The following is a 13,672-nucleotide window of genomic DNA, read 5'->3' as shown; positions in this document are numbered from 1 at the left end:
CTGTAGAATGAGGGTAATAATAGCACCTACCACACGAGAGGATTAAATGTGTTACACATACATAAAGTGCATAAAATTGCCTGGCACACAGTAAGTGCTCCATAAATGTAGTCTATTATTATTGTGTTATACCGTATACATCTGTATCATGCTTTTCAAAATTATTACTTAAGCTCTTCCCCCTTTTGTCGTATATTTCATGAACTGTGCTATTTCATCATGTGATGAATGCACCCTAGTTTACTTAACCATTCTCACTGGACGTTTGCATGTGTCACCAAACTCCTTACGCACCACACACTAATTCTTAACCAGAAGCACCCATCTGGAAAAATCTTGCGTATGTGAAAACTTGTTAGAGCAAACACCCTGAATCAGAGTGCTGATTCAAACAAACATCAGCCTGCTGTGTCACGGTTTTATGTCGGAAAATGCTAGAATAGGAAAATACTGTTTTAATCTCAGAAGTTCATTTTAAAATCCAAACGAAACTTTATTTTCCACAGATGGTTGGTAAAGGATTCTTCCTAGTTCAAACCAAGGAAGTGTCAATGAAAGCTGAAGATGCTCAGAGAGTTTTTGGGGAGAAAGCACCTGACTTCCTTCCTCTGCTGAGTAAAGGTACCTTCTGGATGATTGGTGTACTTGTGTGGTTATCCTCCTGATGCATGATTAGAACTACTCTTGCCCTTAGCATTTCTCTTACATTGCCTTCTTTTTCTTGTTTATGTTTTTTTTCCTGTTACTGTTCACAACTGGCAAAAATTTGGGGGCACCTGGGTGACCCAGTCGGTTAAGCGTCCGACTTCAGCTCACGTCATGATCTCGTAGTCCTTGGGTTCAAGCCCCACGTTGGGCTCTGTGCTGACAGCTCAGAACTTGGAGCCTGCTTCAGATTCTGTGTCTCCCCCCACTCTCTCTCTCTGCCCCTCCCCTGCTCTCACTGCGTGTGTGTCTCTCTCTCAAACATAAACATTAAAAAAAAAGTCAGAATTTCACATCATTCAAAAATCCCTGTATAACTAACTAGAAATTAGGCAGTAGGTCTTTCCCCCCTATTCTGTCATGTTAGTACTTGAATGTCACATTTCATTATTATATATTTTGTTATTTCTAATTCTTATTGTATTGTACTACAGTGAGTGACTGTTTTGTTCTCCCTGCCCAGAGTTACAAAGCACTTTATAAGGATTCTTTCTGCTTTAGTGTGCTTTGACCCTACTGGAAAGGAAATAAGAAATATAAACAAAATGGTATATTATTTTATGTGTTTAATATGATTAACTTTCCATGTATAATTAGGATTGTTTTCCCCAGTGGACAAATGCCACCAATAAATTTCAGATACTGAAAACATGTCTGCAGACAGAGGAACTGGAATTTGTGTGCCCTCCTGAAGGGTTATATCTGCCTACATGTATTTGAAGGTATACCGATTCTAAAGGACAGAGTTCTGTTTGTCCGTCAGAGCAGGGACATGGTTTGCTCAAGATTCATCAGGCTTTTCTTGACTGGCTGGAGCCAATATGTGTAGTAATATGCCGTGCTGATGGAATATACCCTAAAAAGATGGCATGTCTGCATTTACATGCTTTTTATGTGTAAATTGTAATAACCGTGAAACCTATATGAAAATGTTGGAGGATTGTTGGGAGAATTTTAATAACTAATGCTGGGTATGACTCAGCCATTAATACAGTACTTCATACACCTTTGTGGTTATTGTAGCAATATGAAGGATTTGCTCTAACCCAGTGCCTGCATCTACTAAAGAGTATATATATCAGAAATTATGACCTGGCTCCTTTTTTTTTTTTTTAAGTATAATTAACATACAGTGTTATGTTAGTTTCAAGTGTACAGCATAACGATTCAACAATTATGTTTATTTCTCAGTGCTCATCATGATAAGTGTACTCTTAATCTCCTTTATCTATATCACTCCTTTCCCCACTCCCCCTCCCCTTTGGCAACCACCAGTGTTCTGTATTTAAGAGGCCGGGTTTTTTTTTTTGTCTTTTTTCTTTTTGTTTTCTTAAATGCCACATATAAGTAAAATCATAGGGTAGTTATCTTTCTCTGGCTGACTTATTTCACTTAGTATTATACCCTCTAGCTCCATCCATGTTGCAAATGGCAAGATTTCATTCTTTTTATGGTTGAGTAATATTCCATGTTATATGTGCGTATGTATGCATACACACACACACACACACACACACACACCCCACATCTCCTTTATTCATGCATCTATTGATGGACACTTGGGCCGCTTCCATAATTTGGCTATCATAAATAATGTTGCTATAAATAATGTATACATAGAGGTGTATGTATGAATTATAGGGTTTTTGTGTTTTTCGGGTAAACACGCAGAAGTGCAGTTATGGGATCATAGGGAAGTTCTATTTTTAACTTTTTGAGGAACCTCCACATGGTCTTCCACAGTGGCTATACCAGTTTGCTTTCCACCAACAGTGCCTGAGGGTTCCTTTTTCCCCACATCCTCACCAATGCTTATTTCTTGTGCTTTCGATTTTAGCCATTCTGACAGGTGTAAGGTGATATCTCATTGTGGTTTTAATTTGCGTTTTCCTGATGATCAGTGATATTGAGCATCTTTTCATGTGTCTGTTGGTCATCTGTATGTCCTCTTTGGAAAAATGTCTGTTCAGGTCCTCTGTACATTTTTAATTGGGTTATTTCACTTTTTGCTGTTGAGTTGCATAGGAACTTTATATATTTTGGATATTAGCCCCTTATCAGATATTCATCTGCAAACATCTCCTCTCATTCAGTAGGCTGCCTTTTTACTTTGTTGCTTTTGTTTTTCTTGCCTGAGGAAACACACCTAGAAAAATGTTTCTATGGCTGATGTCAAAGAAATGACTGCCTATGTCTTCTACTAGTTTTATGGTTTCAGGTCTCACATTTAGGTCTTTAATCCACTTTGAGTTTATTTTTGTGTATGGTGTAAGAAAGTGGTCCAGTTTCTGGGGCGCCTGGGTGGCTCAGTCGGTTAAGCATCCAACTTCGGCTCAGGTCATGATCTCACAGTTTGTGAGTTCGAGCCCCGCATCTGGTTCTGTGCTGACAGCTTAGAGCCTGGAGCCTGCTTCGAATTCTGTGTCTCCTTCTCTCTCTCTGCTCCTCCCCCGCTCATGCTCTGTCTCTCTCTCTCTCTCTCTCCTTCAAAAATAAATAAAAACATTTCAAAAAAATTAAAAAAAAAGAAAGTGGTCCAGTTTCATTCTTTTGCATGTAGCTGTCCGCTTTTCCCAACACTATTTGAAGAGACTGTCTTTTCCCCATTGTATATTCTTGCTTTCTTTGTCATAGATTAATTGACTATATAAGCATGGGTTTATTTCTGGACTCTATTCCATTGATCTGTGTGTCTATTTTTGTGCCAGTACCATACTGTTTTGATTATCTATAGCTTTGTAGTATATCTTGAAATCTGAGATTGAGATACCTCCAGCTGTATTCACCTTTTTCTTTTTTTTAAGTTTTATTTATTTAAGTCATCTCTACATCCCACATGGGGCTTGAACTCATGACCCTGAGATCAAGAGTCGCATGCTCCTCTGACTGAACCAGCTAGGTGCCACTCTTCTTCTTTTTCAGGATTGCTTTGGCCATTCAGGGTCTTTTGTGGTTTCATACACATTTTAAGATTAATCTAGTTTCTGTGAAAAATGTTGTTAGTATTTAATAGGGATTGTATTAAATCTGTAGATTTCTTTGAGTAGTATGGACATTTTAACAATATTATATTGGTTATTCCAGTTCATGAGCATGACATATTTTTCCATTTCTTTGTTTCATCTTCAATTTCTTTCATCAGTGTTTTATAGCTTTCAGAGTACAGATGTCCTAGTTCCTTTGATGCAACTATTTTGACATGGGAGCATTCTGATGGAACCTTGAAAACAAGCCTTTAAACTCTCAGCAGGTTTCAGAAATTGAATCAGCAGGGGCACCTGGGTGGCTCAGTCGGTTGAGCATCTGACTTCGGCTTAGGTCATGATCTCATGGTTCGTGAGCTCGAGCCCCACATCAGGCCTGCTGCTGTCAGTGCAGAGCCTGCTTCGGATCCTGTCTCCTTCTCTCTCTGCCCGTCCCCTGCTCATGTTCACTCGCTCTCTGTCAAAAATAAATAAACATTAAAAAAAAAGAAATTGAGCCAATAGTTGTAATGGACATCCTAAAGTGTGAGATTAGGGATGAAGTGAGTATATGGGCAGGTCTACATTAACGATTTATGTGCTCATGAGATGTTAGTGGAGTGATTTAATAGAAATGCTCCAACCCCGAGTGTAATATTTGTGCTTAAGTAACACAACATTCCACATGGAAGAAATAAAAGGACTAAACAAAAGAACTAAAACCAATGGGCAGATGTTACAGGAATTTCAGCAAATAAACATCATATAAATAACTTTTAAAACCAGAGATACCCATAGGAAGTACTCACAGACTAACGAGGTCATGCCAGGTCACGGGAGCCAACTTAAATCCCTTTCCACTGGCCAAACTTGGTATAATTTGGGCATCACAAAGGATAATGAACGGAATTGATTTAACAACAGAAATCCATGTATCCTGGGGCGCCTGGGTGGCTCAGTCGGTTGAGCATCCAACTTTGGCTCAGGTCATGATCTCGCGGTTTGTGAGTTCGAGCCCGCATCGGGCTCTGTGCGGACAGCTCAGAGCCTGGAGCCTGCTTCGGATTCTGTGTCTCCTCTCTCTGCCCTTCCCCTGCTCATGCTCTATCTCTCCATCGCTCAATAATAAATAAACAAAAAAAAAAGAAATCCATGTATCCATAGTGATGATGAAAAAGGGGGGAGGAGGAAATAAAAGGAAACCTCTTCTCCACTTTACAGAATACTATGAACTAATAAATGTAGAAGGAGTGATAAACTTTCAAAATCACCATCATCCAATCCCCAAGGTAATAATTAATTCAGATAAAGATTATCAGTGGGTGCTAAAACTGTTGGGGTAAAAGTTGCTAATAAATAGGATATTTATACATTCTCATTCAAAAGGGAAATGTACTATTACAGCAGAGATTTGGTAATCACTCCCATCAAACTTAGCATCACTGAGGGCAGGACAGCCTGACATTGTGTTTCTTCTGATGCGATGCAATAAGAAATTCACAGCATCACCTGTGATGAGCTCATCCCAAAAATAACTTCAATCCAATCAAGACTTAATTGCTAGTTTATCTGAAAGGACGGAAATCTAGGGACATGTTAAATGACACTATGAGAAAATAATGATTCAAATCTTAAAAAGAAGACATTCTACAGGACGACTGGTTAGCGCTCTTCAGATAATGTCCTGGGAAACAAAAATGATGGGGGACCATTGTGGATTAAAAGAAACATAACAACTAAATACAATGAATAAAACTTAATTGGAACTTGGATTGGGATGGGGTGAACTATAAAGCTATAAAAGACATCTTGGGGAAACCTCAGGAAGTTTGGAGATAATATTATGGAATTACTGTTAGTATTCTTAAGTATGGTAATGATATTGTAGTCATGTGGGAGATTCGTGCTGAAGTGTCATGACGTCCTGTCATCATGTCCACTCTTCAAATGGCTGCAAAACAAAAACAGCGTGGGTGTAGCGTGTGAGAAAGCAAATGGGGCCAAATGTTAACATTTGATGGGTGTTAACATTTGAAGAGCAAATGGATGTTTTATATTATTCTTCCAACTTTTCTATATTGTTTGGAATTTTTCAAAATAAAATACTGGGGAAAAATTTTTGGCTGCCCAATATTGCATTGACTGATATGGAACAGGGAGCAGGCTTGTCAGTGGAAATATTCCAGCAGGACTTGGGTGGATTGGGTCCTTATCTAAAAGTGACCATCAATCATCCTAAGGAGCGTTTCTCAACCTCAGCATTACTGACATTTTAGGACGGATAACTGGGTGGGGGGCTGTCCTGTGCATTATGCGGTGTTTAACAGCACCCCAGGCCTCTACCCCCCAGATGCCAGGAGCACACACCCCCAGTTGTGGCAACCAAAAATGTTTCTAGATATCACCAAATGCCCCTTGGGGAGTAAAATCTCTCCCAGTTGCAAACCACTCTTCTGAGCCAAGGGCAAACTTTTTTTTTTCCCAGAAAATTCACTTTTATTTCAAGTACCTTGCACCTCAGAGTCTCTAAATCTTCCTCTCCAGTTAAAGCAGTTACTCACTTTCTTTCTTTTTTTTTTTTAATGTTTATTTATTTTGAGAGAGACAGTGAGCAAGCAAGCAGAGGAGGGGCAGGGAGAGAGAGAATCCCAAGCAGGCTCTGCACTGTCAGCGCAGAGCCCAACACTGGTCTCGAACTCATGAACCTGAGATCATGCCCTGAGCCGAAATCAAGAGTCGGACGCCTAACCGATTGAGCCAGCCAGGTGCCCCACAAATTATTTACTTTCAATCAATAAAGCTTTTTGACTGCTAATTGAGAAAATTCATTGTGTTTTCCATCTTGAAAATCTAAACCTGCCGAATCCTCAGAACCATCTAGGGTGCTTTTAAAAACATAAGAAAGACTGATTCGAAAATTTCTGAGACATAGTCTTAGAATCTGCATTTTAAAAAGTGTCCCCGATGGCTCTAATGATTAGTCAGACTTGGGTTCCTTTGTTTGAAAGGGTCATTCGTTCATTCATTTATTCAATAAACACAAGATGAAGTCTGAGAAGTAGTAAAAGAGTCCAATGATAGAGGGCCTTCTAGGCCATTGTAGGGACTTTGGCTCCTAGTCTGAGCTGAGAAACTTCGAGCTGTGTTTTTGAAGTATAGTTCACATATAACGCATTAGTTTCAGATGTACAACAACGATTCAGTATTTGTGTATATTGTGAAAGTATCATCACGATAAGTCTAGTTAACGTCTGTCACCGTATGCAGTTCCAAATTTTCTTTCTCATGACGAGGACTTTGATGGTCTACTCTCTTAGCAACTTTCCGATATGCAATACAGTATTATTAACTCTAGTCACCATGCTTGGCATTATATCCCCCATGACTTACATGTTTTATAAGTGGAAGTTTGTACCTTTTGAGCTCCTCACCCATTTGGCCCTCCCCTCGCCCTACATCTCTCTGGCAACCACCACTCTGTTCTCTGTATCTATAAGTTCAGGGTTTTTTGTTTTTGTTTTTGTTTTTTTCAGATTCCACATATAAATGAGATCATACGGAGTTTGTCTTTCTCTGACTTATTTCACGTGGCATTATGCTTTCAACGTCCATCTGTATTGTTGCAAATGGCAAGGCTTCCTTTTTTATGGTTGAGTAATATTCCACTGTGTATGTGTGTCTGTGTAAACATGCCACATTTTCTTTCTTCATTCATGGACATTAATGGTTGTTTCCATATCTTGGCTGTTGTAAATAATGCTGCAGTGATCACGAGAGTGCATGTATCTTTTCAGGTCGGTGTTTCCATTTTCTTCAGGCAAGTACCCAGAAGTAGAATTGCTGAATCACATGGTAGTTCTAGTTTTAATTTTTTGAGGAGCCTCCATACTCCTTTACATAGTGGATGCACCAATTTACATCCCTACCAAGAATGTCCAAGGGTTCCCTTTGCTCCACATCCTCACTCACATTTGGTTTTTTCTTTTTTTTTTAATGTTTATTCTTGAGACAGAGACAGAGTGTGAACAGGGGTGGGGCAGAGAGAGAGAGGGAGACACAGAATCCGAAACAGGCTCTAGGCTCTGCACTGTCAGCACAGAGCCCAATGCAGGGCTCGAACCCACGAACTGTGAGATCATGACCTGAGCTGAAGTCGGACGCTTAACTGACTGAGCCACCCAGGCGCCCCTGTTGTTTCTTTTTGATGATAGCCATTCTAACAGGTGTGAGGTGATAAATCTCATCATGGTTTTGATTTCTCATTTCCCTAATGATTAGTGGTGTGGAGCACCCTTTAATGTTCTTGTTGTCCATCTGATGTCTTCTTTGGAAAAATGTCTATTCAAATCCTCTGCCCATTTTTTAATGATTGGTTTTTTTTTTCCTATTGAGTTATATGAGTTCTTTATGTACTTTGAATATTAACCCCCTATCAGATACAAGATTTACAAATATGTTCTCCCATTCAGCTTTTTTTTTTTTTTAAGTAAGCTCTAGGCCCGACATGGGGCTTGATCTCACAACGCCAAGATCAATACTTGAATGCTCGGGGCGCATGGGTGGCTCAGTCGGTTGAGCATCCGACTTTGGCTCAGGTCATGATCTCACAGTTCACGAGTTCGAGCCCCACATCGGGCTCTGTGCTGACAGCTCAGAGCCTGGAGACTGCTTCAGATTCTGTGTTTCCGTCTCTCTCTCTCTCTGCCCCTCCCCTGCTCACACTCCGTCTCTCTCTTTGTCAAAAATAAATTTAAAAAACATTTAAAAAATTTTTTTTAAAAATACTTGAATGCTCTACCGACTGAGCCAGCCATGCGCCCCTCAGCTGTGTTTTTAATAAACTTTTTATGTTGGAATAATTTAGTTTTACAGAAAAATTGCAAAGGTAGTACAAAGAGCTTTCATATACCCTTTATCCAGATCCCCTAATGTTAGCATAACCGTGGTACATTTATCAAAACCAAGTAATTTACATTGGTAAAATACTATGAACTTAAACTGTAGTCTTTATTCAAATTTTACCAATTTTTTTCCAGTCATGTCCTTTTTCTCTTCCAGAATCCAGTCTAAGATCCCACATTGCATTTAGTTGTCATGTCTCCTTAGTCTCCTCTAATCTGTGGCAGTTTCTTTTAGTCTTCTTTGTGTTTCATGACCTTGAAATATTTTGACAGTACTGGTAAGTTGTTTTATAGAATGTGCCTCCATTTGGGTGTGACTGATGTTTCCTCTGCTTAGATTGAGGTTTGGGGGGAAGAGGTGAAGTGCCCTTCTCATCGCATCACATCAGGGGGTACAGGATATCAATGTGATTTATCACTGGGGCATCGGCTGGCCTTAGTTCAGCCTTGGTTCTGCCAGGTTTCCCAAACACTGCAAAGTTCCTGCTTTTTCCTTTTCATACTTTGTTCTTTGGAAGTTGAGTCACTAAGACCAGCTTACGCTCAAGGCGAGGAGAATTAAACTACACCTCCTGGAGGTGATGGTATCTGCCTACGTTGCTTGGAATTCTTCTCTAAGAAATATTTGTCCCTTCTCCCCCATTTATTTATTCGATCATCTATTTCTATCAGTAGGGAACATGAATATGTACTTTATTCTTTGGGTTATAATCCAGTACTATCAAATTATTCCAGTTTCAGCCATTGAAAGTTCTCTTAGGTTGGTTCCTCTGTCCTTTTGACATGCTATTGATTTGTTTATTGATTTATACCTTATTATGCCAGATAAGACTTCCACTATCATGTTGTATAAAGTAGTGAGGAGAAGACATTCTTGTTCTGTTACTGGTCTCAGAGTCAAAGTGTTCAATCTCACCATGAAGAATGATGTTGGTTGTAGGATTCTCATCTATACCTTTTATTAGGCTAAGGGAGTTTCATTCTGTCCCTAGTTTGTTGAATTTTTATCAGGCACGGATGTTGAATTTCGTTGAATGGTTTTTTTTTCTGTATTTATTGAGATAATATGTTTTTTTTTATTATTTAGTCATTTAATCTGGTGAATGACTTTTGTTGATTTTGAATGTTGAGCCAGCCTTGTATTCTTGAGATGAACTCCCTTGATCATGATAGATTGATTGTCTCTTTAATAAATTGCCAGTTTCAGTTTGCTAATATTTTATTGAAGATTTTTGCATCTTTGTTCATGAGGGACATTGGTCTGTAGTTTTCTTGTAATATCTTTGTCTGACTTTGATATTAGGGTAATGCTGGCGTCATAAAATGAGTTGGGATGTGTCCTTTCTCTTCTATGATCTTGAATAAATTTTGGAGAATTGGTATAATTTCTTATTCTTTTTTAAGTTTATTTATTTTGAGAGACAGAGCAGAGGAGGGGCAGAGAGAGAGAGGGAGAGAGAAAATCCCAGGCAGGCTCCATGCTGTCAGTGTAGAGCCCGATGTGGGGCTTGAACTCACGAACCGTGAGATCATGACCTGAGCCGAAACCAAGAGTCGGACGCTTAAACTGGCTGAGCCACCCAGGCGCCCCGGTATCATTTCTTCTTTAAATGTGTGATAGAATTCACCAGTGGAACCATCTGGGCCTGGAGATTTGGGGAGAAAGATTTTTAGAAAGTTTAATTTACTTATTAAATTATTTACTTATTAGTTTACTTACAGGGTACTTAGGGCTATATTTTTCTTTGTGAATGAATTTTGATAGTTTTTGTCCTTCAGGGAACGGTTTCATTTCAGAAATCTAAGTTATCAAATTTATGGACATAGAGTTGTTTATAGTATTTCTTTATTCTTATTAACATCTGTGGGATCAGTAGTGATGTCCCACTTATATTCCTGCTATTAGTAATTTGAGAAGAAGCGGTTCTTTGTTTCACTGATTTTTTTTCTATTGCTCTTCTCTTTTCAATTTTATTGTTCTCTGCTCCACTAAGTATTATTTCCTTCCTTCACTTGTTTTATATTTGATTTGCTTTTCTTTCTCTAGTTTCTTAAGGTTTAAGCTTAGGTTATTGATTGTAGATAATTTCTTCTTTTCTAATACAGTTGATTCTCATTATTCACAGTAGTTATGTTGAGTCACTGTGAGCACTGAGGTAGTGAGTACTGTTCCTAGGAGAAATATGGGGTTAAGTTTCTATAAATCTCTGGTCACAACATTTTTGTCAGTCAACCCATACATAATCTTGTCATAAGTTTGTTTCTATCCAAAGACATCTTACTCAGTATATGTTACTGATTCGTTCACATCGAGCCAACAGCACTATATAACTCTTACCAAATGAAGCTTATCCAACAGGTATTTTCTCTGAAAGGCACATCACAGCCTTCCTAAGCTTAGGGACATTAGACAGCACTTTTGCACTACATCTGGGGGCCATTTTAACCAGCAGGATCCCCAACAAGGCCCACAAAATGTGGGGCACCTGGGTGGCTCAGTCGGTTAAGTGTCCACTCTTGATTTCGGCTCAGGTCATGATCTCATGGTTCCTGGGATGGAGCCCCGCATTGGGATCTGCTCTGACAGTGTGGAGCCTGCTTGGGATTCTCTCTCTCCCTCTCCCTTTGCCCGTACCCCGCTCACATGCACACGTGCACACTCTCTCTCTCTCTCAAAAATAAATTTAAAAAACTTTTAAAAATCTTATTAACCCCCCCCCCACACACACACACACAAAATGTGGAAAACATGGCACTGAAACTGTGAAAAGGACACTTGGTTACGGCGTGAGAGCTGAAACAAGGCAGGGGATCGCTTTGTTCAGCTTCACCTGGGAGCGTGGGTGTCAGGCAGCTCAAAGCTCTTGCTGCTCTGTGTTTGTCTATGAATGACCATGAGAACACCACAAGTATTCATTTGGGGGTTACAGATAAATTTTACCAAGTTGGCAAATGTGCACATAAGGAATCTGTGAATAGTGAGGATCAACTGTGTATGCATTCAGTGTTAAAAAGTTTCCTTTAAGCACTGCTTTAACTGCATCCTGCAAATTTTGACATGTAGTTTTATGTAAGTCACGGCATACTCACTGTGTTTTATAAATCTGAGAATCTCTGTCTTTTTTAAGTTTATTTCTTTATTTTGAGAGAGAGAGAGAGAGAGAGAGCGAGCAGGGAAGGGGCAGAGAGAGAATGGGGGAGAGAGAATACCAAGCAGGCTTTGCGCGATGCCCGATGCAGGGCTTGAACTCACAAACAGTGAGCTCGCTGCAATCAGCCTGAGACTGTCAGCGCAGAGCCTGCTTCACATCCTTTGTCCTCCTCTCTCTGTCTCTCTGCCCCTTCCCTGCTTGTTCTCTCTCTCAAAAAAAAAAATAAATAAATAAAACTTAAAAAAAAACGTTAAATTGGACACTTTAAATTCTTTGTGTTTTGCTGCTTTGTGCTATAATGGCAGAGTTGATTAGTTGTGATGGACACAGTATGGCCCACAAAGCCTAAAATATTTCCTGTCTGGTCCTTTACAGAAAAAGTGTGTTGACCCCTGTTGTAGTTCAGACTATTTTCAGTTTCCCTTGAGACTTTTTACTTGATCCATTGATTTAGACGTATATCGTTTAATTTCTAAACATTTGGACATTGTCCAGATGTGTTTGTTATTTCTAGATTAAAGCTATTACGGTCCAAAAACACACATTATATGATTTCTGTTTTCTTATAGCCTGTCTTGGTGACTATTCTGTGTGCATGCAGGAAGAAGATATACTCTGCTTTTGTTTGGTGGAATATTCTATAAATGTCCACTAAGTCAGTTTGGTTGATGGTGCTATTCAGTTCCTCTATATCCTTCCTGATTTTCTGCCTACTTGTTCTGTGAATTACTGAAGGAGGGAATGTTGAAGTTTCCAACAATAACTGAATTTGTCTATTTCTGTTGTCGGTTCCTATCACATTCTGCCTCATGAATTTTGAAACTCTATTGTTAGATGCATATACATTTAAGATTGTTACGTCTTCTCGTTATTATGCAGTGTCCCTCTGTCTCTGATAATCTTCCTTGTTCTGAAATCTACTTTGTCTGAAATATAGCTACTCCAGCTTTCATTTGGTTCTTTAGGGTCTCATCATATATCTTTACCCCTTTTCTTTTAATTTATTGAATTCTGTAGATCTAAAGTGAGTTTTTATAGACAGCATATACTTGGTTCTTGCTTTTCAATCCAATCTGATTTCACGGTTCGTGGGTTCGAGGCCTGCATTGGGCTCTGTGCTGACAACTCAGAGCCTGAAGCCTGCTTCGTATTCGGTGTCTCTTTCTCTCTCTGCCCCTCCCCCCCTCACGCTCTGCCTCTCTCTCTGTCTCAAAAATAAACGTCAAAACAATTAAAAATGGGCACCTGGGTGGCTCAGTCGGTTAAGCTTCCGACTTCAGCTCAGGTCATGATCTCACAGTTTATGAGTTCGAGCCCCGCATCGGGCTCTGTGCTGACAGCTCAGAGCCTGGAGCCTGCTTCAGATTCTGTGTCTCCTCTCTCTGCTCGCTCTCTCTCTCTCGAAGATAAATAAACATTTAAAATTAATTAATTAATTAATTTAAAAAAATAATACAAATATAGATCATATTTTACTGGGGGTTTCAGAGCAGAGGAATGTCACAATCCCTTTAAAATGTAACTTTTACCACTGTGGTTGCTCTAAGGGGGAAGCAGAGAGACCACCTGGAAGGCCATTGCTGTAATCTGAGACATGATAGTGATTCATTCCAAGGTCATGTTAGATAACATAGAAGACGGTGTTAGATAGGACATCCAGGCATCTTTTTTGCTTACTTCAAAAGTTTTTCATGACAGCTCAACTATTTAGATTTAAAGCTACTGCCAACTATTTGATAACATGTTCACACTAAAATACTTTTTTAAAAAGGTAACTGGTGATCTTTATTGACCTCCTAGTTCAGTTTGAAATAATCACAGTAATTGTAGTCACCATCCTTAGACAAGTAGGACTGCTTAAAAAGTGCGTTGTCAGGGGAGGGGGCGGGGATGGGCCAGATGGGGGATGGGCACTAAGGAGGCACTTGTTGGGATGAGCACTGGGTGTCAC

The 13,672-nt window shown here is 39.5% G+C and overlaps 1 protein-coding gene across 1 annotated transcript in view; it reads left to right on the top strand.

Moving 5' to 3' along the window:
- The window catches only part of RP2 (RP2 activator of ARL3 GTPase), a 49,616-nt gene that overhangs the window by 27,494 nt on the left and 8,450 nt on the right, over positions 1-13,672 (top strand). Inside the window, exon 3 of the mRNA XM_081793215.1 lies at positions 507-621. Within this exon, the coding sequence (XP_081649341.1) occupies positions 507-621 (115 nt within the window). The remainder of the gene's footprint in view (positions 1-506; positions 622-13,672) is intronic.

The sequence above is a fragment of the Panthera onca genome, chromosome X, assembly GCF_046562875.1.
Source record: "Panthera onca isolate mPanOnc1 chromosome X, mPanOnc1 haplotype 2, whole genome shotgun sequence".
Classification (NCBI taxonomy): domain Eukaryota; kingdom Metazoa; phylum Chordata; class Mammalia; order Carnivora; family Felidae; genus Panthera; species Panthera onca.
This window is presented reverse-complemented; position numbering and strand designations above follow the sequence as displayed.